At 40.9% G+C, this 27,717-nt stretch overlaps 1 protein-coding gene across 3 annotated transcripts in view; it reads right to left on the bottom strand.

Annotated features, from left to right (window-relative positions):
* CCDC171 (coiled-coil domain containing 171) overlaps positions 1 to 27,717 on the bottom strand; it is a 3,960,104-nt gene that overhangs the window by 3,286,538 nt on the left and 645,849 nt on the right. For all 3 annotated transcript variants that reach the window (XM_044061288.1, XM_044061289.1, XM_044061290.1), the window contains exon 7: positions 2,903 to 2,995. In XM_044061288.1, coding sequence (XP_043917223.1) covers positions 2,903 to 2,995 — 93 coding nt within the window. The remainder of the gene's footprint in view (positions 1 to 2,902; positions 2,996 to 27,717) is intronic.

Here is a 27,717-nt window from a genome sequence, read left to right as displayed (position 1 = left end):
TGGACCCTGTTTTTGAGGGAGAACCTTCTGGCTTAAGTAAGCCACGGAAGATCAATTTATTCCTCCTTTCCTGCAGGACTCTCTGGCTAAAAGAGTGACACAAAGCACAGGAGTCCTGCAGGTGCAAAGGCCCCAGGCAGTAATCACAAGAAGTGTGACCGTCTGTCAGAGACATTTTCTGACAGCACGAGTCACACTTCTTGAAGCCTGAGACCTTGCCTTCCTTAGACATAGTCCTAGAGGAAGAAAGTCACACACACCCCAACAATCACACAATTAATCCCCCAACACACAGACACACAGGTAGAGATTAAGCAATAGGGTCTAGGCCTAACTTAAAACTCTTTAACAATTATAAAAAGAATTTAAACTTTTCAACTATAAGGGAAATAGGGTGGGCTGTAGAAACACTACAGACTATAAAAAGGGGAATAAGGGAGAAATAAATCCCTGACTAAGCTTTTTTTTGACAAAATCAACTTACCTCAGCTGGCAAAGGAGACCTCTTTCGCTAAGCGGCAAATGAGATCTGAGGTAGTTCCGCCTTGCATCATGGGATATAGGGTTGCCTCGAGCTGGTAAAAGGAGTTCTCAAGCTAAAGCAAGTGCCGAGTCGGAGACAAGGCTCGGCTCCGAACCCATCCAGCAAGAATGAAGGCGAGATTGACAACTTAACATTTTAGCCTTTTTAGGTTTTGGTTGGTGAGAGTCCCCAGCCGGGGATGAAGACAAGGATTTAACCTTAGTAGAAACATCCATTTTCTTATGGGCTCTAGGAGAGGTTGAGACCTTCGACCTAGAAATAGCCTCTGAAAAGGGAGATTTTAGAAGTCCCTTCAGTATCAGCTTGTTTTTCCTTTCCAACAAAATTCTATTAGAAAAGTTCTCACAAATAATACAGGGTGGTTCAACAGATAAATGAGAAGCTCCCAAACAATAAACACACAGAGTGTGCATCAGAAGTAGGCAGTTTGTGTCCACAATTAGAACACCGCTTAAACCCCGGACTACCTTTTTTATCTGCCATGACAGCAAATTAATTAATAGAAAAGTACCAACAATGGTACAAGAGAGTACCTGAAGGTATGAGAGAGAAAAGGGAAAAAAATTACCAACGATGGTAAAGAGAGAATACCTCGCGGTAAAAGTAGTAAGGAAAAAATAGAAAAACCTGAGGAAATTATGAACGCTAGACGTGACAGGGTAAGAGACAATAAAATATGAACTTTTCTGACAGAAAAGTAATTTGTAAAGCAATTAAACAATTGACTCTACTTAGCTCAAGAGAAGTAGCTTGACACGACCGGATAGCAACATGGCAAACGAAATCTGAGGTAACAGGGAGAGGGGGATTGTGTGTGAAGCTGACGCGAGCTTGGAAAATGGCCGGCTCGGTTCTGAGCTCGGAACAGACACCCATGCATAAGGAATGAACGAGGATTAAAAATATTAGATAAATATAATTTCTGTGTGAAAGAGTTTCCCAAAGGGTACTTAACTTGCCTGCCAGAAATGTAAGATCAGAACCAACTATCAATTCTGTGAAGCCCAAAGGGTACTCTTTTAAAGCTGCAAGAAAGTACTGAAAAACTGGCACCCAGGCTGCTGTGTTTTCCTTTTGAAGACTGACTGGCAGGATACAACCCAAATCGTTACAGGCTATAGTAGCAGTGAGAATGATGAACATATAACGATTTTAAAGTAAAACAAAAAATGGTGTCCCCAAAAGCACAAAATTCTACTCCTAACATACTAATTCTACATGAATATGTCAGAAAAAAAATAGATTTTACAAGGTTTTATCAAACATACATTCAGAGAGTAAAATCTCCCCCTATATGGTATGAAAGGCAAAAAATTTTCCTAGCATAAAATTATCTGTTTCACAAAAAAATGTAAGTTTCTTCAGAAAAATGAATTTGTGGAAAGTTTTCTCAGCCAAGATATTTATTTGCCAAGTCTTGATGGAAAAGCCGTCGACCATCAGTTCCACAAAGCCAGAAGAGGGAAAGCACTTTGGCAGTAAGAAATCTCTGAAGATTTTGGTAACCAAATTACTCTCTATGTGGCTCTACTTGAAATCCTAGCAGCTGGAGCACACTGAAGCTGCCATGAAGCTTTGAAAACTGACTGATAGGCAGGATATAACCAAACAGCAATCTAAAGTTGAACACCACAACAAAGGAAGAATTGGTGAATGTCTCATTTGTGAAGTATTATCACATGGGATCTTTCCCAGGTACAGGGAAATCCTTCAGAAGAGAGGTAGAATAAAATACTGTCATGACTAGCGAAATTTGACACTCTCATCCTAGACTTGATCAGCTTTCAAAGAAGTTTCTTAGACTATGCTCTTCCTCATTATATTAAATGGAAAAAAGTGAAGAAAATGCAGAAATGAGTTCCATTACCCTGATGATGTAACAAACTGTTTTATCAAAGGCCAAATAATGCAATCCACTGGTCTTGATATTCACCTACAAGGTAATGAAACTATACTGACAACAGCAGTGCATCACTTCTGTATAAAAAGCTGCAATAAATAAAATAAATGAAACACACCAAACAAAAAATTCATTACATAATTTCATCCAACTCAGTCCAGGACTTAATCAGAATAAAATACACTGAACTGGATGAAAGTACACAGTAAGTTATTTGCAGCAGTTAACTGAACTATTCTGCATGTTCCATTTTTAATACACCTAGTTAACCTTTGTGTTTTTACTCCACTGCTCTAAAACTGAAATAAAGTTAAAAACTAAAGAACATTACATTTCTGATATACACTAACACTGTATGCCACTAGTTGACAACTGTGTACTACACATTTTTGCACTTTATTTGAATGTTTACTGGGTGATTTCAATGAACATAACTTGGCATACAAAACTAGTCTTACCTGGATGATTTCAGAATTGAATTTTGATTCTAAATGTGTTGCTCTTTCTGTTTCAATGCTTTCTTCCAAATGTTTTACCCTCTGAACAGCTGCCTGAAAAGTATTATGAATATTTAAAATTATATTATCTTTGTATTTAAATATATATTCATTTGTTTTCGTTAACTACGTGACATATTAAACCAAGTGTGTTATACTTCAAGAAGAACTGGAGCGAGTAGTGAAACAAGAAACAGTAAAAATAAATATTATACAAGCACCATGTTCAAAGTACTGAAAAAATACTGTAAACTGTGTAAAAGTGCAACAGGAAACATGGAACATCAAAATTTGCAATTACAGTAAGAATAAGACACCAATGTTTGAAGTATTGAGTCAGAAATCACTCCAAACTACAAGACCTGTCATTCTTCAAATTGATGTAATGTCAATTAAACCAAAAAAATTACCACTGCAAGAAAATTTTTAAAGTCCTGCAGAAGCTCAGATTTTGCAAACCTTATCTTTTAAAAGGAAACAGAAGCTTTGATTAACAGTTGCAATGCAGAGCATCAAATTTTAATAGGTTCATAGTACTACTTCAAGTTGCCCTTGCGGGCCATTTTAAGCCTATCCAATTGTCCCTTTTTGTGTTTGAAAAAACATAACCCATTTGGTTAAAGATTAGCCTTACCCATCCGATGATCAGTAATTATATATTACTCTTAATGAAAATAACTGTGATCATATGGATCCCTATCAGATGCTTAAGTTGTAGAACACCGAAGACCATACAGTCAAGATGATATGACCGAAGTTTTGCAACCTCGAACACTTTGTTCTGAGATCACCATACAGCACGGAATTTGGGATTTGCCATTTTCCTAACTGTAGTGTGATCTCAGAGTTGGCATATTTAAGTAGCAAGGGGTGTGGGGGTACAGGGTGGCAAGTAAGACGGTAAGTTTGTTTTATTTCATTTTCGTGTTTTTACTTTTTTTTTTCAAGGTTGCAAAACTTCAGTCATATGGCCTCGACCATATGGTCTTCAGTGTTCTGCAACTCAAGCATCTGAGAGGGATCCAATCATACCACTGATGATATGGGGGGACTCAGCCATGGGATAAAGCATTTTGGAGCTGCCTCTAACCATTAGTCATACGTGGGGGCAGCCCTGTGGTACACTTTGTTTCCCATCCATACATCTAAGTTGTACTTCAAAACAGACAGGGACAAACTTTGTTTTATGTGGAAAATAAGTCTATTCCACAGCAGCAATATCGTCTGAGAGATGTACCTATCCCTCTAAACTGCTCTGTTGATGTTGCAGAAGAGGTTTAGATCCCTAAACGGACTATTTTTTATGCATTTGGCTTGCTAATGTGCAGTAAATCCATCAGTAGTGGGTTGAAGGATGCCCTGTATGCCTGATACAGGTCACCTCTTGGCAGTACAAAGGATACAGAATATAGTACAGGGCTTTGAGTCGGTCTATGTAGGACATGCTGTTTAAGCCTTCTATCCTTTTAGTAACGCGTCTCTGTGAGCGTTTCAGTTATTGCATGTGTCTGGACAGATACATGCCAAAGGGGGCATTATCTTCAATGACTGGCCTAATGAGGGTTGAGTAAAGGGGTGAATGACATCCTTAGATGTAAACACACTCCCTTTGCTTATAAGCTGTGCAATACAGAAGGACTTTCTAACAGATACATGTTGGTCAAAAATGTTAATCCTGAAATTACCACAAGTTATAGTACAAAGATATCAAATTTATCTTTTTTCATTTTTGATTTGTTACCCAAGTTAATACCTAATCCAAAAGGAACTTCTGCAGTCACTCTAAGGTGCAAAGCACAAAACAAAGGAACAAACAGAAAACTACCATACTAAGTAAAATATTTCTGAAGAGATAATTACATAAAGTTAGTAGAAGACAGACAACTGGAATAAATGGTTAAGAACTAAAACAATTACAAAATGTCGGCAAGCATATTAAAGAATACCATTTGTTTTACCGTGGTACTAACCTAGGTGTCATCATCTGTAACGTATTTAAGCTGTAAAGTTCTCAAACATTAGGAAGTAGTGAAGTATAATATTAGGATCTAATGTTTCTAAAATGTAATAAATCAGAATTTTCTTACTTCTTTAATACCTGTGGTGTTTAGCTTCAGTACTGGTGTGGTAGTATAAAACTGTCATACTCAAGGTGATGAAATAATCCCTTTATGCTGGTAGTATTCATGCCGACAACAGTGACAATATGGATGTGTTAGTTAGAGGAGTGGGTAAGGTTATAACAGAAGGAGTGCTCTTGCATTAAATAAATCTCCTTCACACCTACCAAGAAATGAGCAGGACCACTGCAGGGAATTACAACAAAGAAACAATTTAAATACATAAATTATAAGCATAAACCAAAAATAAATTAAATTATGTAGACAAATAAAGTGAAAATATATAGGTTTGAAGGATTTATTAGAAATCCTGCCTCACTCAGTTTTTGGTAGAACAAAGTGAACATTTGAAAGTTTTTTTTTTTTTTTTAGATATTTTACTCTAGTCTCTTGACACTAGATGGTGGATTGTCTGCATAATTTAATTTTTGGTTTATGCTTACAATTTATGTACGAGTTCAACATAATTTGTATATGTCATTTAAGATGTTTTTAGATATTTTAAAATGTATATTTACCCTGAATGTTAAGAATTTTAAGGAGTTTAATGGATTAATGTTAAGTTTTACAGGTTTATTAAACATAATTTTGGGGATTTTTTAAGGGAATATTTGCGTTGTTATTGCATGATTAATTAAATAACTATTGTGATTGGTGGGGATATAAAACTGTGGTTGGTATGATGTGCTAGTTCATTATCTGATGATGTCCTGTGGATTAGGACGAAAACATGGTGATAACAGTTAATGCGTTTGTGTGGATTACTGTATTATTGTGTGTGTGTGTGTGTGTGTGTGTGTGTGTGTGTGTGTGTGTGTGTGTGTGTGTGTGTGTGTGTGTGTGTGTATATATATATATATATATATATATATATATATATATATATATACATACATACACACACACACACACACACTAGGCTATCAAGCTATCAACCCGGAGGTCATTTTAAGCCTAGCCATTTCAAACAAATGTAATACCGTAGAGGTACTAGTCAATACCCAAGATTGCACTTAGTGATGTCTGCCCATGTCAAAGAGGGCTGTGAGCACTATCCACAATAAGAATTTATAGTGCCCCATCAACTCATCCAGGTTCCTCTTTAACAGTGTCACAGAGGTGCTCTGTTTCACTTGAATTTGTAGCCTGTTCCAAAGAAGTAGCAGTCACTGGAAGATAAATCTGTCCACCCAGCATGTTTTATTTAAGTCACAGTCCATATTTAAGTCTGGAATGGGTAGCCCTAGACCCATTTGATTTATGGATATGCAGCAAGTTCATTAGGTTTGGGTCTTTGGTTGCTCTGTAGGTCAGGTTCAAGTCTCCCTATTTTAGTAGGTCCATGTAAGGCACATGCTGGAGGCCCTTCATCTTCTTTGCTCATAGGTTGGTATTAGGCTATCGGCACTAGGGCCTATACAAGCCTAGCCATAACAATTCCCTGGCTATTTCTTCCCACAGTATTTACTTCCCTGGACCCTTGTCTAGCAGGGTGACTGATATCACCCATACCATCAAGGTTCCTTTTGAAGACGGCCAAAGAGGTGCTCTGCTTGACATGTTTGGGCAGTCTATTCCAGAGTCTGGGGAGTCTCTGGGTCAGGAACATATCCCTCTAGCATGTTTTGTTTATTGTGATGACAAGGTTTAGATCCCAGGAGCATGTAGCATGTCCAACAGCTCTAGGTTTGACATGGCCTTGTATGTTAAGCAGAGATCACCTCTGTTAGACGATATGCCACAGAGTATAGGTGGAGTTTTTTTTAAGACTGTCAGCTTAGGGCATCTGCTTTAGGCCTATGATTCTTTGAGTGAGGTATTTCTACAGACTTTCCAGTTGCTGCAGATGTCTTGATAGGTACATACTAAACGGGGCATTGTATTTTATAATGGGTCTAATGAGGGATGAGTACAGTGGGACAATGACCTCCTTTTTTCAGAATGAAAAGCCCTTAGTGATGAGGTGTGCCACATAGAAGGATTTCCTGACTGCTGTGGCGATGTGGTTATCAAAGGTGAGACCACTGTCCGCCTGTGTCCCTAAGTCTCTTATCACACTTTCGGTGTTTAGTGTACTGCCACCTATGTGGTAATTCACAGGTACATGTTTTTTTCCCAAAGGGATTAACTATACATTTCTTGGCATTGAGCTTGAGCCCATGGCTCTGGCACCAAGCATCTATTTCTGTAAGGCCCTTTTGTAGAATATCCACATAATTTGGAGATTCAGTAATGGCTGCTAGTTTGCAATCATTTGCGAACTTTGTTAGCCAGAGTCCCTTAGTGTTGGCCTGTACTTCAGAGAAGTAGATGCCTAACAAGAGCGGTCCCAGGACTGAACCCTGAGGTACTCCACTTGGCACCTGTCTGGAGCTTGATTTGGAGTCGGCTACTTTTACAGTGTGGGTTCTCTGTCAGTAAGCCAGTTGGCAACCCATCGAGTGACGTAGGGATTTATGCCTAGCTTAGTAAGTTTATCTATGATTCCAGAGTGGGGGATGGTGTCAAAGGCCTTGACGAGGTCCAGATAGGCTGTGTGGACCACCTTACCCTTGTCCATGGCTCTGGAGACTGATTCGAAGAAGTCAATCAGGTTCAGGAGACAAGATTGGCCCTTCACGAACCCAAACTGCATGGAGTCCAGTGTTTGACGGTTGCCAATGTCTTTGTTTATAAGTTCCATGATAATACATTCCATGGCCTTGCAGATCAGGCTCGTCAAACTGATGGGGAGGTAGTTCCCAGGATCCAAGGTGGATCCCCCCTTGTGGAGAGGGATAACTGTAGCTGTGCGGCACTCAGTGGGCACGAACCCTGAGGTGAGGATGATTAAACATGACACTTAGGCGAGGTGCCAGTTCATTTTTTAGTTCATGTAGTACACAGCCTGGGATATCATCTGGTCCCATGGATGCTGTATTCTTACCTTTGGAGAGTGCATTTTTTACCTGTGTGGCCGTTATTACCAGAATTTAGCAATCTTTTGGTATTGAGATGGGCCCTTTAGGGGGTGAGAGGGAGGTGAAGTTTGCATTGAATCGATCTGTCAGGAAACTGCCAATATCCTTGGGATCAGTATATTTAATGCCATTCTGTTGTAGCTCAAAGCAGATCTGAGCATCGCCATTTAGATTCTTGACATAGCTATAGAATGCCTTGTGGTTGTCTTTGGAATCTTTCGCAATTTTATTTTCGTAACTAGCTTTGGAGGATTTTATTAGGGATCTCAGCTTCTTACGGAGGCTGGTAAGGGAGTTTTTTGCATTCTGGGATTTTCCACTTTTCTGCAACAGTTTCTTCCTTTTGTTGTAAAGTTTGTTTATGGCACAGGACCACCAGATTGGCTTCCTTTTTTTGGAGAAGAGCATCTTGGTTCTATTGGGGATGGCACGATTCATGCATGAGTGGATGTGCCCGTACAGTGCCTTAGTGTAGGATAGAATGTTATAAACCTCTGAGGTCTCTCTAACTGCTGGAGGTGCTTAGTATCATACATAAACTGAATGGGGTGTTATCCTCAATTACTGGCTGGATAAGTATGAGTATGGGGGAGTTGTAACTTCTTTTCAACTCGAGGTGATGCCTTTACTAATCAAGTGAGCTACGTGGAAAGTTTCCTTACAACAGTAGACATGTGGTGGTCGAAGTTAAGGTCGCGGTCAACCTGTGATCCCAGGTCCCTTACCACTTCATGGGTACTTAAGGTGCTGTTATTGATTTGATGGTATAAAGAGACATTATTTGTGTCACAGGGAATGACGATGCATTTCTCTGCATTCATTTTGAGACCATGACTAATACGTTATTCGTTGGTCTGTGCGAGACCATCCTGGAGTATGCTAACATAATTTGGGGATTCAATGATTGCACCTAGTTTTCAGTAGTCTGCAAACTTGGTCAGCCATAACCCTTGAGTTTAGACCTGAACTTATGAGAAGTATACACCAAACAGTAGAGGGCCCAGCACTGACCCCTGTGGCACCCCACTGGTAACAGGTATGCTGGCCAACATGGAGTTACCCACTTTGATAGTGTGTGTGTGTCCAGTTTGTGAGCCAGTTGGCAACCCATCTTACAACGAAGGGGTTTACATTCGGTTTGCTAAGTTTATCGGTAATGCCTGAATGTGGGATTGTGTTGAAAGCCTTTGCCAAGTCAACGTATGCTGTGTGCACAGATTTGCCCTCATCAATGGCCTTGATGACACTTTCCAAAAAATCCATTAGCTTTAACGGGCAGGATCTACCTTTCACAAAGCCGAACTGGGTAGGATCCAGGGTTTGGAGGTGACCCATGTCTTTATTTCTAAGGTCCACAATGATACATTCCATGGCGTTACAGATGAGGCTGGTCAGGCTTATGAGTCTTCCCCGGGTGTGTTTCTAGGCCACCTTTGTGGAGGGGAATAACTGTAGCTGTTCTCCATTCTGCAGGAACAAAGCCTGTGATTAGGCTATGATTGAAAAGGGTACTTAGTCGTGATGCTAGTTCATGTTTTAGCCTGTTTAGAAGACAGCCTGGAACGTCATCTGGTCCCATGGAGGCCATGTTCTTTGCCTTGGACAGGGCTTTGAGGACCTGCTCTTCAGATATGTAAGGTGGGAGGGGAAGTTTGGGGGAGGGTTTGTTGTAAGTTAGGAGGGGATAAGGGAGTGAAATTTTCACCAAACCTATCCGCTAGTATGTTCGCCATCTCTGTGGGGGTCAGTGTGTGGGATACCATCGGCCACCAGTTCTACATATGCTTGGGTCCTACCCTTTAAGGTTATGCACATAGCTGCAAAAGGCCTTATGGTTATCCTTGGCAGTACTTGCTAGGTTTCTCTCAAAGGAGCTCTTGGAGGATTTGACAAATTATCTTGTTTGCCTGTTAAGGCTGAGAAGGGTGCTTTTCCATTGTTGGGTCCCTGTCTTTGTTTTCTTGGACAGCACATTTTTTTCCCTTTACTGTAAAGTTTGTTGATGCTGGAAGTCCACCAGGGTAGCTTGATTTTACTTGGGGCTCTGGCTTTGATTTTATCTGGTACAGCCAAGTTTATACACTTATGCAAGTGATTGCACAGGGCTTTATTTATTTAAGTTTGATAACCGGGGAAGTCCACTGGGCCAAGAAGAGCCCATTTTCAGTGGAGGCCTGGGAAGAAAGGCTCCACAATAATTGCAAGTTACATTTCACATGTTACAAAAGGACATAGTTCATACAGCTAATTAAACATTTACAGATAAGCTCCATGATATTTGCAATTGGCTTGTCACAATGTTACAAAAATGAAAAGACATAATTCAATACAGAAATTGCAACATTTACATAACATGAATATCTTTGTTATAAACTCAACTGTAGGTTTAACATTTCAAAATATATAGCTACTAGCCATTAGTAGGTTAGGAAAATATTATGCTTGGAGAGGGTAATAGTACATTTGAGACTGGAGAGTATAGTACAATAGATATTAGAAAGAAAATTAGTTTTTAGTAGGGGACAGACTTTGGGTGGGATGAAGTAATAGTAGAGATAGTTGGATGAGTCAGTGCAAGGTGGAATGGGGGGGAGGGGTTTAAGTTGGAGCATGGCAAGGTAATTCCCATTTGGAAGAAAGATGACAGAGTAACTGAGATTTCAAATTTGTATAGTTAGGTAGGTTGCATAGGTGTATGGGGAGAGAGTCCCACTCTTTAGCTAAGGAGTGGGACAGCAGTAGACAGCCAGGAGGTCGTGCAGGTTTGTAGACCTCAAGGAGATTTTGGTTTTTGGATCCGAGTCAGCGGTTGGGAATGTAAAGTTTTAAGAAGTAGCGAGAGCTGGGCAGTTGGCAGGTTTAAAGATGAGCTTGTGGGCAATGGTGAGTTGTAGGTAACTGAGGTGGCTGGGTACTTCAAGCCAGTTGAGGGTGAGGAGGGAGTGGCAGTGGTGGGATGAGTTTTTAGTGTAAGCTTTGGCATAGTTACCATTTTCAGCTTGGGCTGGGGCTTGGAATGCATTTACACCTTCACCTAGGAGGGTATAGTTTGCCTTGAAGGTTTTTTCAGTCTGATTTCACCATTTGTGAGTTCTGGTGTTACCGTCAGTTTGAAGGTGACTGGTTTATAGTCAGTTTTTACTAATGAGAGCCCAACAGTTGCAGCAGTGCACCTGTTTGACATGTTGGTGAGGACCAGATCTAGAAGGTTTGTTCCTCTTGTTGGGTATGGACAATTGCTCCAGGGCATTTGAATTCACAAAGTCAAGGAACTTGTGTGTTAGCGAGTCTGGGCTAGAGTAGGTTTCACAGTTGATGGTGGGATAACTGAAACACTCCATAAAGCAGTGTGTTGGGTAAATTTGGATTGTCTTCAGTTTGGTTAAGTAGGCTTCCTGGGTGTCTTGACCCAAGGAGAGGATCTATAACTGGCTAGGACTTGAATGGGGGTCTTACCCACCGTAACCTGGACCTGGACTAACTCCATGGAGTTGTCCAGTCTATCTAGATGTGAGGTAAAATTTATCTCTAACACATACTGCAACACTGCCTCCTTCAGTTTTCACACGTTCATTTTGCAGACTAAAGGTGTGGAAGGCATTGTAGCCTTGTAGGGCTGGGGTACTCTCTGAGGCCTTAAACCAGGTTTCTTTGACTGCACAGACATCTACATGTTCTAGTAATAGAAGTGCTATCAGAGAGTGCAGTTTTTTTGTTTATGCTCTTGGCATTTAGCAGCATGACCTTTATTTTGTTCTGATTGGTTAATTTCATGTTGGTAATATTTTTGAGACCTTGCCCAAAAAAGGCACTATGGGGGAAGCAACAGCCTTTGCCAGCAGCCAAAAGCCTAGGGATGCCAGGTGCAAACAGTGTCTGACAAAGCAGCAAGATTGGTTGACCATGGCTTCCCAGGCAGACAGCAACTGGATCCCCTTAGAATGACACCAAAAATAAAACCATTTATTGACATCAATCATTTGTTGTTTATACTGTGGCATCGTTCTAGGTGAGGACAGTATGCTGCTCCAAGGCTAGGGACATGCCTGGGACACAGACAGCTCAGTCCAGTGAGGTTCATCTCAGAACATTCACACCTACATGAACTATGACAGAGTCATAACGGTACTTGTTGCTGAGAGACCTGAGTGCATGTGTGATTTGGCGAATCCTGGGACAAGACAGGCAAGCTGACTGTGACTTTCTCCTTGTCCAGCCTGGTGTGTGGGACATCCGTGTGTCTCACTGTTGAGTCTCCAATGATAAGAAAACGTGGTTTTCCAGTGTTATGCCTTACGGGCTTGGTGGGTGAGACACTGGTGTTGCTATGTGTCATGGGTGCTATGGGGACTGTGTTAGTTGTAGCAAACGTGTGTTTTGGAGGCTTCTGATGTTTCTGTAAGTTTTTTGAGAGAACCTCTGTGTATGTGGATTTACATGTTTTTACACACAAAAAAATATTTTAAAGGTAAATAGTCTGAGCAAGGAGGCTGAAGCAATTGCAAAATTAATCAGAAATTACAAATGAAATGGAAACAGAAAACCTTGCAGCTAATACAGAGTTTGAAAGAAGGGGGAAATTACAAATGGCAAAATCAGACTGTACACTTTATAAGCATACACACATTAAAAAATGAAAAGTATTTTGCATGGGGAGGAGAAAGAGAGAAACAGAAGAACAGGCTCAGACATGCAGATGTGCAGGCAAAACACTGAAAATACAAAAGGTTATGTCTAAGGGAGGGCACATGATTAGAGCACTGGCTTGCACTTTCAGCGGTTATAGAATTAAGTTGTTCTGTATATAGTTTTTGGAATAATTTATGTCTTAAAGGGACATAATGGGAAGAAATTAAAGAAAAGAAGGGAGAGAAATTATAGACATATGCAATCTGTGAGAAGAGTGAGGAAGTGGGTAACAACTACCCTTGGTCAATTCCATAACAAGAGAAAAACAGTGTTGGCAGGGCAAAAAGGGAGTAATCACAATGATTTCAGAACAGTCTTTCTGAACCTTCTGAAATACTCTAGGTATCACAGGAAAGGAAGGAATGTATACAAGAACATTCCCAACCACGAGAATGAAAATGCATCTGTTTCTAAGGAGTGCTTACAAGGAGCTCTGGAGAAGAATTTGTTCAGCTGTCTGTTTTGAAAGGAGGCAAACAGATCTATATGAAGGGTTCCCCCACAACTGGATTAACTCCTAAAAGATCCCTCTTGCTTAATTTCCATTTGTGAGGGTTTGTCCTCATCCTGCTCAGCTTGTTTGACACTATATTTTGTTCTGACGAAATGTGAGATGCTTGTAAGGGTTAAGAAATGCTTTATAGCTACCTCCCATGTCATCACAGATAGCCTGCATTGAGGGTACAGCCTTGTACCTCTCTGCTTATGTACCACATCACCATGATGTTTGTAATCACTTAAAGAGGTCCAGGAGACCATAGTAGAAGAGGTTTTATGGGATGGATCACAGCTATCTCTGATATTTATCTGCTTTGGTCTGTCTGAGGAATTACACAGGTCTTGCACCTTTACTCCTACAGAAACTACTACTCAAGCAAAGTCTGAGGCATCTGTAGTTAATGAGTGAATTAAGGTCTGAGGAGAAAACGTAAGACCGGGATTTAGAGCCATTTGCTGTCAACACCAGTTCAAATCCATTTTGATAAAGTCCAAAATTGAAATCAGAGGATGAAGATGTTGGTCCATGTTTTTTTTTAACTGCTGAATTTGTCTCATGTGTAACCTGGCAATAGGAATCATGAGTCACTAAAGCCATGAATCATAGAATTCTGATATATACCCTTGCAGAAGTCTGAGACTGATTGGTGAAGTTCATGGAAGTTTACAAATAAAAATCTGTTTTTCCTGTTTAAGAAAAGCCTTTCGCTGAGAAGAGTCTATAAGGCAGACGAGAAAAACAATCTTCTCTGATAGAGTCAAGAAGATTTTTTAGTACATTTATCTGGAATCCCAGATTAGTAAGAAGAGATGAAATCTCTGTTAAAGAATGTTGACATCTGGGAAAAGACTTTGCAAAGATAAGTTGTCTAAGTAAGGAATTATACGAAAGCTATACAGTGTGAAAAGAGCCATCACTGAGCTAGACACTTTGTAAACACCCTTGGAGATGTAGATATGCCAAAGGGTAATGTAAAGAACTGATAATACAACCAACACAGAGATTCTGAGAAATTCACTGAAGCCTGTGGCTATGGGAATGTGATAAGCATCCTTTAGATCTAATGTTACTGTAACACTCAAAGGAGGGATGGGAGGTAATGTGTTTGAAGGGAAAGCATTTTGAATTTTGGTACTCACACACACAGAATGAGAAAGGAAAGATGTAGAGCCAGTCTCCAAGAATGCTCCTTCTTTGGAACCAGAAACATTCTACAATAGAAGCCCTTGCCTCTTTGATCTAAAGACAGTAATTCTTGGACTCGTAGGTTGAGAAACATTGAAGAACCCGAGGAAAAAAACATCCATTTGGTTTCAAGGATAGGGAGAGATTCCCCTGAAAGAAGGTATTTGTATGCAGTGCAAGCTGCAACCCTCCTGAACCACTTTTAACACACAAGGCTCGGAAAGAATCTGTTGCCAAAGAGGAATGTTAAGAGCCAGTTTCTGGGAAAGATTTAGAGAAATCGGGGCAGAAGGGTAGGAATGAGGGATAGAATGCTGGCATAGTCATTCTAAAGTATAAAAATATCCTTTTTTGGAAATGAACCTTGTTTCTTATTGTTCCCCTCCTGGCATCTCTTTTGCATCCTGTTTACCTTAAGCTGGCAGGGATTGCATGATTTGCTTTTTAATGGGAAAAGAAGAACAGAGAGATATTTAAAGGAGGGCTTGAAAAATCTTACACACTCCCTGAATTAACTTCCCTCTTTCATCATATTGTTTGAGGACTAGTGTAGCAGAAGAGCCAAACAAAACTCCCTTATAAAGTACAATTTAAAAACTCAGACTTTACTAGCAAACTTTTAGTTACATAACCAGGTGAATCTCCCCAACACTGTAGCAGTAGGCATAGTCATAGTAACTGCACAATCATACGCATTCTTTAAAGCATGTTTAGATACTTGTGAAAGGAGGAGCGTTGAAGAAAGTGAGGCAGAGTAATCTCAAACTGTCTGCACAAAACAGAATAAACATCCATATATAATGCCTGGTAATTAAGAATTCGATAAACTAAAGTGGAAAAAGAAAATATTAACTTACCACATCTGTCCATTGCCTTGCATTCTTTGTCCACAGGGGAGGGATTGGAACTGACTAAATCTGTTTCCAGATGGCAAAGCGGTAGTAGATAAAGATCTGGATTAGCACTAAGAGGAGTGAACAAAATGTTGTTAGTCTGAGGTACTTTATACAGTATATGTCTGCCTTTTTTGGTTACTTACGGTTGAGAATTTTGGTTAACAGAGGCAGCATTCAACACATCCTCCATAACTGGCAAAATGGGAGGGATGGGTATATCCACTAGCAATCATAGCATCTTTTCAATTCAGGGGGAACATCCAATCATTACTATTTAACTGTAGCCTTCAAACAGGCTTCATGCCTCGTGAATGGAGAAAGGCAACAGTCATCTCTCTGCACAAAGGTGGACCATCTACAGACCCTGGAAACTACAGACCCATAAGTCTCACTAGTGTTATATGTAAAGCCAGGGAAAGAATTATCATGGAAATGATCAACAGAGATATAGTAAACCTCCGAACACCGAACCCACCCCAGTTTGGTTTCGTAAAGGGCAGATCATGCCTATTCAACCTGGTGGACTTCTTTGAGAATGCAGATCATGCCTATTCAACCTGGTGGACTTCTTTGAGAATGTCACCAAAGCAATGGATGAGGGCAAAATTGTTCACACTGCCTACCTTGACCTGGCCAAGGCATTTGACACAAAACCCTACTCGGGCATTGTTGACAAACTCAAGAGGTTAGGTACAAACCCATACGTTACACAGTGGATAGCCAAATGACTCACAGACAGGACCCAGGAAGTTAGAATTGGGGAGTCCACCTCTACAAAGACGCCAGTCACAAGCGGAGTCCCACAGGAATCAGTCCTTGGACTTGGCGTTTTGGCATTTACTTCTCAGAAGTCAAGGCAAATGTCAGTGGTCTCTTGGTTGGCTAAATTTGTAGATGACTGCAAATTAGGAGCTGTCATTGAATCACACACTGACACAAATGTTCTCCAGGAGGGGTTGACACAGATAAATAACTGGTGTCAGAGTCATGGACAAACTAAATGCCAAAAAATGCATAATAGTATCCTTTGGGAAGTCATCCATACCTGGTAGATATCATATTGACAACACAATCCTTAGAGCTGACCCAGTAGTCAAGGACTTAGGGATACACATGTATAGTAATCTAGCCTTTCATCATCAGTGGTGAGGAAGTCATTCTATGTTGCGCAACTTATAAACAGAGGAACGGCATCCAAGTCAAAGGAAGTCATTGTTCCACTGTATTCGACATTCGTCAGACCTATCACTGAGTACAATGCCCCCTTTGGTATGTACCTAACCAAGCATATCAAACTGCAAAATCCACAGAGGTTCCTCACTAAAAGAATACAGGACATAAGAATATGTGCTATGCAGACCGCCTCAAGGCTCTACCCCTGTATTCTGTCTCCTACAGGATTTTGAGGGGAGATCTATGCTTGGCATACAGGGACATTGTCGGACCCCACTGTGATGGACTGCCTGCATATCCACAAAAAGTACAGTTATGTACACTTACCATAAATGTAGATGTTTGAGTGTATGCACTGGTGCAGTCATTACATTTGGGTTATCTGCTTGCAGTAGCCCTCAGTCGGCCTGATTAACAAAGTCTTGGGTCCTATGTCGGTTGCTGTCTCTTCTTCAGTGACGTCAGGTCATCAGGGGTATAAAACATGCAACCGACATCATTACATCAGCTTTTCTTGCCCCAGATGTCAGGTGCCCCCCTAAGGGGAAGCAATTAAATCTAAAAATATACAAGGTTATACCTCAAACAAAAAAGCAAATACACCAAAAAGCTTTTAAGCATTGAAAAGGAGAGAAGATGTACAGCCAAAAAAGTCAGGAGGCTGGAGGGAGGGTAACCAGGACTGCAACAGTGAATACACTCTAACATCTACATTTATGGTAAGTGTACACAACTGTACTATGTTCTTCGTGTTTACTGTTGCAGTCATTACATTTGGGTAGATTCCCAAAGCTAAGGATGGGAGAAGGAATTTAGATAGCATTAGGACCAGCTATAAGGCCCTGCAAAACTGCAGTGGCAAAGCCAGCTCTGGATTTAGAGAAAATTGGCAAATGGCAATGCTTGGTGAAAGTATGTACAGAACTCCAGGTAGCAGTTTCTAGGCTGCCCCTGGTAGGTACGCCTCTGAGAAAGGCTGTAGAGGTAGATGCAGCCCTGGTTGAGTGGGGTCTGATCCCCTGTGGGATAGGTTTTCCGTGGTGCTTATAGCAGAAATGAATGCAATGGCCTATCCATTTGGAAATGGTTTGCTTTGAAATAGCCTTCCCCTCTGTCCCTGCAGCAATTGCCACCAGCAGTGGTTCAGATTTTCTTTGAGGTTTAGTCCTGTCCAAGTAGAATCTAAGCTGTCTGTGCACATCTAAGGAGTGCAGTATCCGTTCCCCTTTGTTCTGTGGATTAGGAAAGAAGGTTGGCAAATGAATGGACTGATTAAAGGCCATACTGGATACCACCTTTGGCATGAAAGAGGGATTGGTCCTGAGGGATACCCTCTCTGCATGAAAGATGATGAAAGGCTCCACTGCCATAAGGGCCTGTAATTCAGATAACCTTCTTGCTGAAGTGATGGCTAAAAGGGAAGCTGTTTTCCAAGAAAGGAATTTTAAATCTGCAGTAGCAGCTGGCTCGAAAGGAGGGGAGGTTCTGTGTTATAATGAGCTGAAATGGCTGAGGCATGAATTTCTATTGAGGAAAAATGCAGGCCCTTGTGAAGCATCTCAGTTAAGCATTGTAAAATCTGAGGTAAATTGGGCACTGATGTGCTCATTCCTTGAGAGTGGCTCCAGGCACAGAATCTTTTCCATTTTTCAGCATAAGATTTTCTAGAACTAGGCCCCCTTTCCTCTAAAATGACATCCATCGTTGGTTTACTGAGGGATGGTAAAGGAAAGCTTAGGTAATTAGGTAGGCTGCTAGGTTCAGTGTTTGAAGCTGAGGGTGTGGAATCTTGTTCTCCTGCTGAGACAGCAGGGTAGGAGTCTGAGGCAGGTGCCATGGGGCCAACAGTGACACACTGCGCAGGAGGGGGTACCAGTGTTGGTGTGGCCAGGCTGGTGCAGTCAAAATCATTCTTGGTTTGTCTTGATCTTTAGTAGTACTTTGGAGAGCAGAGGCAGAGGAGGAAAGGCATAAACTGATAGGCTTTTCCAGCTGAAGAACAGAGCATCCACCTTCCAGGCTCATCTGTGGGGAGTCCTTGCGCAAAATTTTTCCAACTGATAGTTCTGGGGGGAGGCAAACAGGTCTATATCTGGGCACCCACATTTGCTTGTCAACATGTTGAAAATCCTTGGTTCCAGTTTCCACTCGTGTGGGTCCATGAGGTTTCTGCTTAGTTTGTCTGCCAGTGAATTTAGTTTTCATGGCAGGAACTGAGCTTGTAGATTCACTTGGTAGCTCAAGGCTGTGTTCCACAATGCCATGGCTAGTCTGCAGAGGGGGTAAGAATGTGTACCCCCCTGCTTGTTTATGTACCACATAATAGTGGTGTTGTCTGTCTTTACCAATAATTGTCCTGGAAGAATGTGGTTCTTGAAGGCTGTCAGAGCATTCTGTACAGCTAACATTTCTTTATGATTGATGTGAAGGTGCATTTGAATTTGGTTTCATTTGCCCTGAATGCACTTCCCTGACAGGTGCGCCCCCCCCATACATAGTTTTATGCATCTGTTGTTAGGGTTTGGGAAGCAGGGGGTTAGTGTGAATGGCAGTCCCTTGTTTTGGTGGCAGGCCTCTGCCCACCAAAGGACCTCTAGGCGTAGACAAGGAATAATAGGAATCATTGCTTCTAGATCCTGAAAATGTTGACACCATAGGCTTTTTAGATACCATTGTAGTTTCCTCATATGCAGTCTTGCATATAGAATTAGAAGAATGCAGGCGGCCATGAACCCCAAGGCTTGTAGTATTTGCCTTGCATATAGCAGGGTTTTTGTGGCCACTTATTTGAAGTAGGTTGTCAAGTGAATTTGTTTCTCTGGCATGAGGAAAGCCATCTGGGAAGTTATATTCAAGCTTGCTCCCAGGAATATAATTTATTGACAGGGTACTAGGTGTGATTTCTTTTCATTTATGGTGTACTCCAGACAAGTTAGCACCCTTTGTACAAAAGCCAGATGACTCAAAGGTATGTCTTGGTTTTCTGCCCGAATTAGACAATCATTCAGGTATTGGTATATTTGAATATTTATTTGCCTGCAAAATGCAATGACTGGAGCTAGGCACTTTTGAATACCCTGGGCGCAGTAGATAAGCCAAAGGGCAGTGCAGAGAACTGACAGTGCGTGTCGCCCGCTTTGAAGCGTAGGTATCTTCTGCAAGATTCAATCCAAAACAGCACGCCTCGCACGTACGGCATGCACGGCCAAACCAATCAGAAAGAAACACCAAAGGCCAGCATGTATAGTTCCACATTTAATTAAGTATGAAAATAGAAAAAGGACATGTTAATGTCCAAACATTGATTCTATTCAGACTAGTTTCGGCAACAGCCTTCTTCAGTGAGAAAAAGTAAAACACTTCACCAGCAATCCAGTGATCCATTTGTATATTACCCCAGCCAATAAGAATGAAAGGTATATTCCATACCTATACATAAAACATGAGTAGGCTGCCAGGCTGTAAGAAGAAGAGTGTAAAGTTCATATACATAACCAAAGGTATATAAGACATTTGCCATAATTTCTAATGTTCTCATAAAGTAAACATAACAGTGACAAAGTTCTAATGTAAATGTGAGCATCCACATCTCAAGGTACAAACTATCAGCATAAAAGGAAATAAAATTCCTGAAAATGAAGAAAAAGGTTATAATATAACAACCATACTGGGTATGGCAAAACAAAAAATCATATACAGTATATGCTGCATCAATAATATATAAAAAATGATTCATAACATATTGGATATACTAATCCTAAATAAGTTGAGGGTGGATGTCCATTAAGATAATATATATGCTTGTCATAAATGGTCATTTAGACCTGGTGGAAATAATGCTCCAAGATGTATAATCCAATATTTTTCTTTGTAACTGAGTATACTTTGCCATCCTTGTTGGTTGTGCCTGTTACCGGTAATTTTATCAATGATGGTGAACATGAATTTGGCAGTGGGGTGTTTAACAGTATGTTGGTATAAAGCATTGGTCAATTTTTTGTTACGGATATCACTCCGATGTTCCCCTATCCTAATTCTTAATGATCGTGAGGTTTTGCCCACATAAAAGGCACTACATTGACAGGTGGCCAAATATATGACCCAACTAGTTGAACAATTGCCAAAAATTCTAACATCATACACTTTACTAGTGTTGGAACTGGTGAATTGTTTGAGTTTGTTCACTTGGCTGCATGAGGTGCAGTGGCCACATGGGAAAGCTCCCAAATGTTCATCCCCTGTTATAGTAAGCTGTTTATACTTAGCCCCTCCACTCTCTTTCTGTTTGTAGAGCGAAAATAGTGTTCCCAAAGTTTTACCTCTCCTGTATGAAAATGAGCATTGATTTCCCAGGATACCCCGCAGGTAATCATTGGCTAGCAAAATGTTCCAGTTATTGTTTAGAACACTCCTAACTATCTGATGATTCTTGCCAAGAGTGGTGATCAACCTAATACTGTCCTCCTTAGGATTGTTAGTAGAGTCCTTGTATTCTAACAGTGTTTGCCTTTCCTGACAAAATACTAGACGGGTTGTGTGCCGATAGGGAAGACATTGGTATTTTTGGATTAGATCAAATCACAAGCAACAACCAAAGCCAACCTAATTCTAACATTTCTGATAGTTGTGAACTGGCGTTTCATAACCTAGAGAAAGGACTAAAGGGGCTTAGGGCCAATATTTGGCACCTGAGGCTTTTTAAAGCCTATTTACATAAAAACATGGCCCCTAGAGGTCTTCGAATTAAACTACGCCCACTAGTCGGCAGATCTGAACAGAGGCTGACTGATGAATGGGATGAGGCACTACGAAATGGTTCTATGGTTTTTGTCAAAATCTTAGCCTCTTACTATGAAAGGACCATTGACTTATCTGTATCTGAAGTCAAAGAATTGAGCATGGAGTGTAAAAAATTTCAGTCCAGTAACAACTATCATGAGTTACTAGATAGGTTGTCCAAGGAACTAACTACATATGAAAAAATTATCAGGGATAGAAAAGTTAAGAAATTTAATAGAGATGTCATGGATTATGACAAGGGACATCCTTTTCAAACACAGAGAACTGTGAGATTTCAAGATACCGTCCCAGGAATGACCAGGGGCAGGACCAGAAAGAGACCCAGGTCCATACTAAAACACAGGGACCAATTCCACACTAGCACATCAGGGGAGGAGTCATCATATACTGACAGTGAGGGTGGAACGATGGCCAATTCACCACTTAAGAAAAAAACAAATACACATTTCCCTTTAGGGGAGGTAGGAAACCCAGAGGGGGGAGGAAACATGTCAATCGAAATAGGAACAGATTCAATGACAGGACTGGTACGATCTCTACTGAAACAATGAGAACACAATTTGACAATGTTCTTAACTTATCTGATTTTGTACTCACTGATGACCAACACAAAATACTTAAAGGATTGGGTTTTGTTCCCAGTTTCTTCTCTGATCAATATCAAATTTCATTGGATGTGATGGATTATTGTCGTAGACTTAACCTTAAGATATTTTTTTCAGAACAGGACACTTCCAACCACTCAAAGATCTTCTGATTTTACTTTTCACAAATCCACTTTTCAACCACCCATGAATAAGAATGTGGCCATTTTTCAACAGGCTGTACTCAAAGATTTACATTTCCCACATTTGGAATGTCATATTACACCGGATAACATCACTTCTGTAGAGAAAGAGGCACTCTCCGAACTAAGATCTAATTACAACATTGTTGTACTCCAAGCTGATAAGGGAGGAGCTGTGGTAATTTTAAATATGGACTATTACGTCCAGGAGGGTCTTAGACAGTTATCCGACTCCCAATGCTATATGCATATGGGTATCGATCCCACTAACAAATTTAAACAGGAAATTGATGCATTTCTGGAGGCAGCCTTGGAAGAAGGCATTATTACCAAGAAAACTGTCCAACATCTTAAGGTTAGGGATCCATCCAAACAAATCCTATATTTACTTCCCAAGATACACAAATCCATCACGCACCCTCCAGGTAGGCCCATTGTATCTGGCCATGGTTCACTTACTGAACCATTATCTGTATTCCTAACACAATATCTCAAACCACTTCTGTCACATGTTAGGGCCAGAATACAGGATACAACCCAATTTCTAAAAATCATTGAAGATACACAACTGGAGCCAGAATGGTTGATGTGCACACTGGATGTAAAGTCTCTGTATACAAGCATACCACACTGGGCAGGGCTACAGGCTTTAGAATATTGGTTGAACAAGGCCGAATTATATCCACCAGGATTCAACACATTGCTTATCTGTATGTCCGAACATGTCCTCAATAAAAATGTATTCTATTTTCAAGGGGACTGTTACTGGCAACTGCGAGGTACGGCCATGGGGGCCTCTTTTGCCCCGATCTATGCAGATCTTTTTATGGCCTATCTGGAAGAGTGCCTCATATACAATCCCTTACACAACATCTATTTGGTCAAAATGGACATCTGGCAGAGATACCTAGATGACTGTTGGATGGCGTGGCGTGCGGATGCTACTTACCTTATGGAATTTGTGGAATATCTTAACAACAATATATGGGGTATTGAGTTTTCGATTACTTCTCACATTGATGAAATAGATTTCTTGGATGTTACTGTGTATCGGAATAGTGACCATACACTTAATACCAAGATCCATCGAAAATATCCACAGTTCAACTCATTACTTCATGCATCCAGCATGCATCCACGCCACACCATCCGCAATATCCCCAAATCTCAATATTTGAGAATTAAACAGATCAATTCCTCAAATATTGATTATGAGAATGCCAAAGTAGATCTGAGGAACAGATTTTTGGACAGGGGATATTCTATATTTGACAGTGAACCCGCCAGTGTTTGGACTGACAAACAGGAAAGGCAAACACTGTTAGAATACAAGGACTCTACTAACAATCCTAAGGAGGACAGTATTAGGTTGATCACCACTCTTGGCAAGAATCATCAGATAGTTAGGAGTGTTCTAAAGAATAACTGGAACATTTTGATAGCCAATGATTACCTGCGGGGTATCCTGGGAAATCAATACTCTTTCATACAGGAGAGGTAAACTTTGGGAACACTATTTTCGCACTACAAACAGAAAGAGAGTGGAGGGGCTAAGTATAAACAGCTTACTATAACAGGGGATGAACTTTTGGGAACTTTCCCATGTGGCCACTGCACCTCATGCAGCCAAGTGAACAAACTCAAACAATTCACCAGTTCCAACACTAGTAAAGTGTATGATGTTAGAATTTTTGGCAATTGTTCAACTAGTTGGGTCATATATTTGGCCACCCGTCAATGCAGTGCCTTTTATGAGGGCAAAACCTCACGATCATTAAGAATTAGGATAGGGGAACATCGGAGTGATATCCGTAACAAAAAATTGACCAATGCTTTATACCAACATACTGTTAAACACCCCACTGCCAAATTCATGTTCACTATCATTGATAAAATTACCGGTAACAGGCACAACCAACAAGGATGGCAAAGTATACTCAGTTACAAAGAAAAATATTGGATTATACATCTTGGAGCATTATTTCCACCAGGTCTAAATGACCATTTATGACAAGCATATATATTATCTTAATGGACATCCACCCTCAACTTATTTAGGATTAGTATATCCAATAAGTTATGAATCATTTTTTATATATTATTGATGCAGCATATACTGTATATGATTTTTTGTTTTGCCATACCCAGTATGGTTGTTATATTATAACCTTTTTCTTCATTTTCAGGAATTTTATTTCCTTTTATGCTGATAGTTTGTACCTTGAGATGTGGATGCTCACATTTACATTAGAACTTTGTCACTGTTATGTTTACTTTATGAGAACATTAGAAATGATGGCAAATGTCTTATATGCCTTTGGTTATGTATATGAACTTTACACTCTTCTTCTTACAGCCTGACAGCCTACTCATGTTTTATGTATAGGTATGGAATATACCTTTCATTCTTATTGGCTGGGGTAATATACAAATGGATCACTGGATTGCTGGTGAAGTGTTTTACTTTTTCTCACTGAAGAAGGCGGTTGCCGAAACTAGTCTGAGTGAATAGAATCAATGTTTGGACATTAACATGTCCTTTTTCTATTTTCATACTTAATTAAACGTGGAACTATACATGCTGGCCTTTGGTGTTTCTATCTTCTGCAAGATTCCCTGATTGGGATGTGCAAGTATGCTTCCTTTAAATTTAGTGTTGCCAACCAGGCATCTTTGCTTAGCATAGAAAGCAACTGGTGAAGAGTCAGCATCTTGAATTTTGGAATCACCAAAAATGTGTTTAGAGTAGGCAGGTCCAGGATAGGACGTCATGAATCGTATTTTCTGGGTACCGGGAAAAATCTTGAGTAGAAACCTTGTCCCGTTTCTTCTTCTGGTACCAACTGAATAGCCCCTATGCTTGAGAGAGAGAGAGAGAGGGAGCGCGAGAGAGAGAGAGAGAGAGAGAGAGAGAGAGAGAGAGAGAGAGAGAGAGAGAGATAGAGAGAGAGAGAGACAGAGAGAGAGAGAGAACTTGCTTTTGTGCCTCTGCCCACTGATTTGGAGGCACATCCAGCCAACCGTTTGGAGTTGGTATGGAAGAGAAATCTGTATCCTTAGGACACCATATTTAAAACCCATTTGTCCTGGGTAATGAGTCCCCAGTTCTTTGCATGAAGTTCAATCTTTCCCCACAAAGGGGCAGTCAGTTGAGAAGTGCTTGGAAGTTTTAAAACTAAGTCATAGAGACAGTTTACCATAGGGGGGAGTTTTATTACTCCCAGATTTGGAAGTGGAGGCCCCCCACTGCTTAGTCCTGTGCGTCCCCTGGGACTGAAGCCTGGGTGCTCTGCTGGATCTGGGTTTGGACTGAGGAGGTCTGGAAGAGGCAGGAAAGGACCAGTTCTTAGAAGGCCAATGCCTACTAAATCTTGGAGGTTGTACTTGTAAAAAAATCTTTAACAGTTTGCATAGATTTAGCTTTTTCCTCCATCTTTTTAAGAACTTCTTCTGCCCTGTTGCTAGAGAGGTGGTCCTGATTTAAGGGAGCATCCAGTAATTTTGCTTTAACATGATCCGGCAAGGACTGCTCCTTAAGCCAAGCATGCCTTCTAAGTACAGACCCAGTTACCGCAGCCCTGCAAGACGCCTCTAGTGAATCAAAACCACATTGCAATGTAGGTTTACCAACTTGTTCAGCAGAATGCATTAAATCCTGTAAATCCTTATTTTCAGCACAATCAGGAAACATCATTTTCTGTTTATGCAATCCAATAATATGCAGCTGATACTTTAACATATGAAACTAGAAATTCAAGGCCCTAATGGCCAAAGTTGCAGAAGTGTATACCTTCTTACCCCTTCTATCCAGCGCCCTGGAGTCACTATCAGAGGGGGTAGGATTTTTGGCAGTAATAGCTTTAATTCCCTTGGGTCCCTGTGAAACTGTTTCAGGATCCGCAGTAGGATTTTTGAAAAAGAACTTGAGAGTCAGGAACCCTGTAATATCTATCAGGTTTTCTGGAAGCAGGAGGTAAAGAGTCAGGGGCCATGCTAGATTCCGAAAAGGCATCATCAACAATGTGCAGTACAGGAGGTATAGCTAAAGGCCTGTGCTGGGGCAGGAGTAAGAAATCCCTAAGCCTCTTTTTAGAATCTAAGAAATCCTGACTTTCCCAACGAAAATGCTCCCTGAGAGTAAGCAAGGTTTCACCAAAAGAGAAATCCTCTAGGGGGGAAGCAGAGGGAAAAGAATCCTCAGCATCAGAATCTTCATAGGTAGATAAGGGTAAATCCTGGTCATCAGAGGAAACAGAAATTTCAGAATCCTGGTCAGACGTATCATAAGCAAACTCAGTCCTATGTCTCTTAGAGGGGGAAGGTTGGCTTCCCCTGATAAGATCTTCAGTCATTCTTATCATTTGTTTTTTAGGCATAGCGGCCTGACCATGTGGTCTGGGCGTCCGTTTTCTAGGCATGGTTTGAGTTTTAGGCCTTGAAGAAGAAGAAGGCGGCATTGGTTTAATATGCAAGTCAGTAGGCCTGAATACACCCTCAGAAGCCGGTGCCTGTACAGCGGCTCCAGACCCATCCAAGGTAGAGACATCCGCAGGTTCCACAGTTTAAGCATCTTACGGCATACCGGACTCCGAATGGGTCTCAGTAGAGGCCTGCGAATCTGATGTAGTGGGTATCAGGGGCTGCTAAAGTGCCTCACTGAGTACCAGCGAACTGGGCGGCCTGTCTCTGTCTATCTTTGTGTTTTTTCGGAATGTCGGTAGTCAAATGGCTTACCAAAGACATATCAGGATAATTGAACTGAGCACCAAAATATTTAGAAGTGCAAATATACAGAGGATGGATGGTTCATGGTTTAAATAAGGCACAAAACCGACAGCGAGGTACGTCGTGGTCAGGGCCTAGGCAAGGAATCCAGTACGAATAAAAATCTTTATGAGGTATTTGCTTTCCACAAGAAATGCAATTATTTAATTTTATTGGCATTGGTTTAGAGCAAGAAAAAGTTTCCCCAATGGGGTACTTAGCTTTTAGTTGAAGACTTTGGTTCTGATACTCTAAAACAAAAATTTCAGGAGTCGGCAGACCGGCACTTGCGAACTGCTTCTGCTTCGGGCACCGCACGGCAAGAAAGACTGATGTAATGACGTCGGCTGCATGTTTTATACCCCTGACGACCTGACATCATGGAAGAAGAGACAGCAACTGACGTAGGACCCAAGACTTTTATTAATCAAGCTAACAGAGAGCTACTGCAAGCAGATAACCCAAATGTAATGACTGGAACAGTGAAAAATGAAGAACATAAGAGAGTACCAGAATTACCCATTCTAAAGACTTAAACCTTGCCTGTGATATAAATACAATCTGCTGGAGAGATAGGTATGTATGCCACAGACTATCTAGTCTATGGAAGAGGCTCTCCATCCAAGTGAAGCAGAGCTCCTCCCTAATCCAATTCAAGTGCAACTTGGACAATTGGATGGGAAACCGGAAATTCATCCCTGGTCTGGCAACTATGTCTCTGATGCAAACAGGCAACCTGTAAATGGTTCATCTCCCAGGCCCATGCTTACACCTATCAAGGGTACAAAAACTAGTCAGAGATTTAGGATGCATGGCTAGGCTTAAAAAGGCCCTCCCTTGCGGTCGGTACCCTAGTAAACACCTATGAACCTATTCCCACAAAAATATCTCATTAATGCTGGA

The sequence above is a fragment of the Protopterus annectens genome, chromosome 2.part0, assembly GCF_019279795.1.
Source record: "Protopterus annectens isolate FY-2018-M chromosome 2.part0, PAN1.0, whole genome shotgun sequence".
NCBI lineage: Eukaryota > Metazoa > Chordata > Ceratodontiformes > Protopteridae > Protopterus > Protopterus annectens.
Note: the sequence above shows the minus strand (reverse complement) of the source record. Positions and strands in the feature narration are given on the sequence as shown.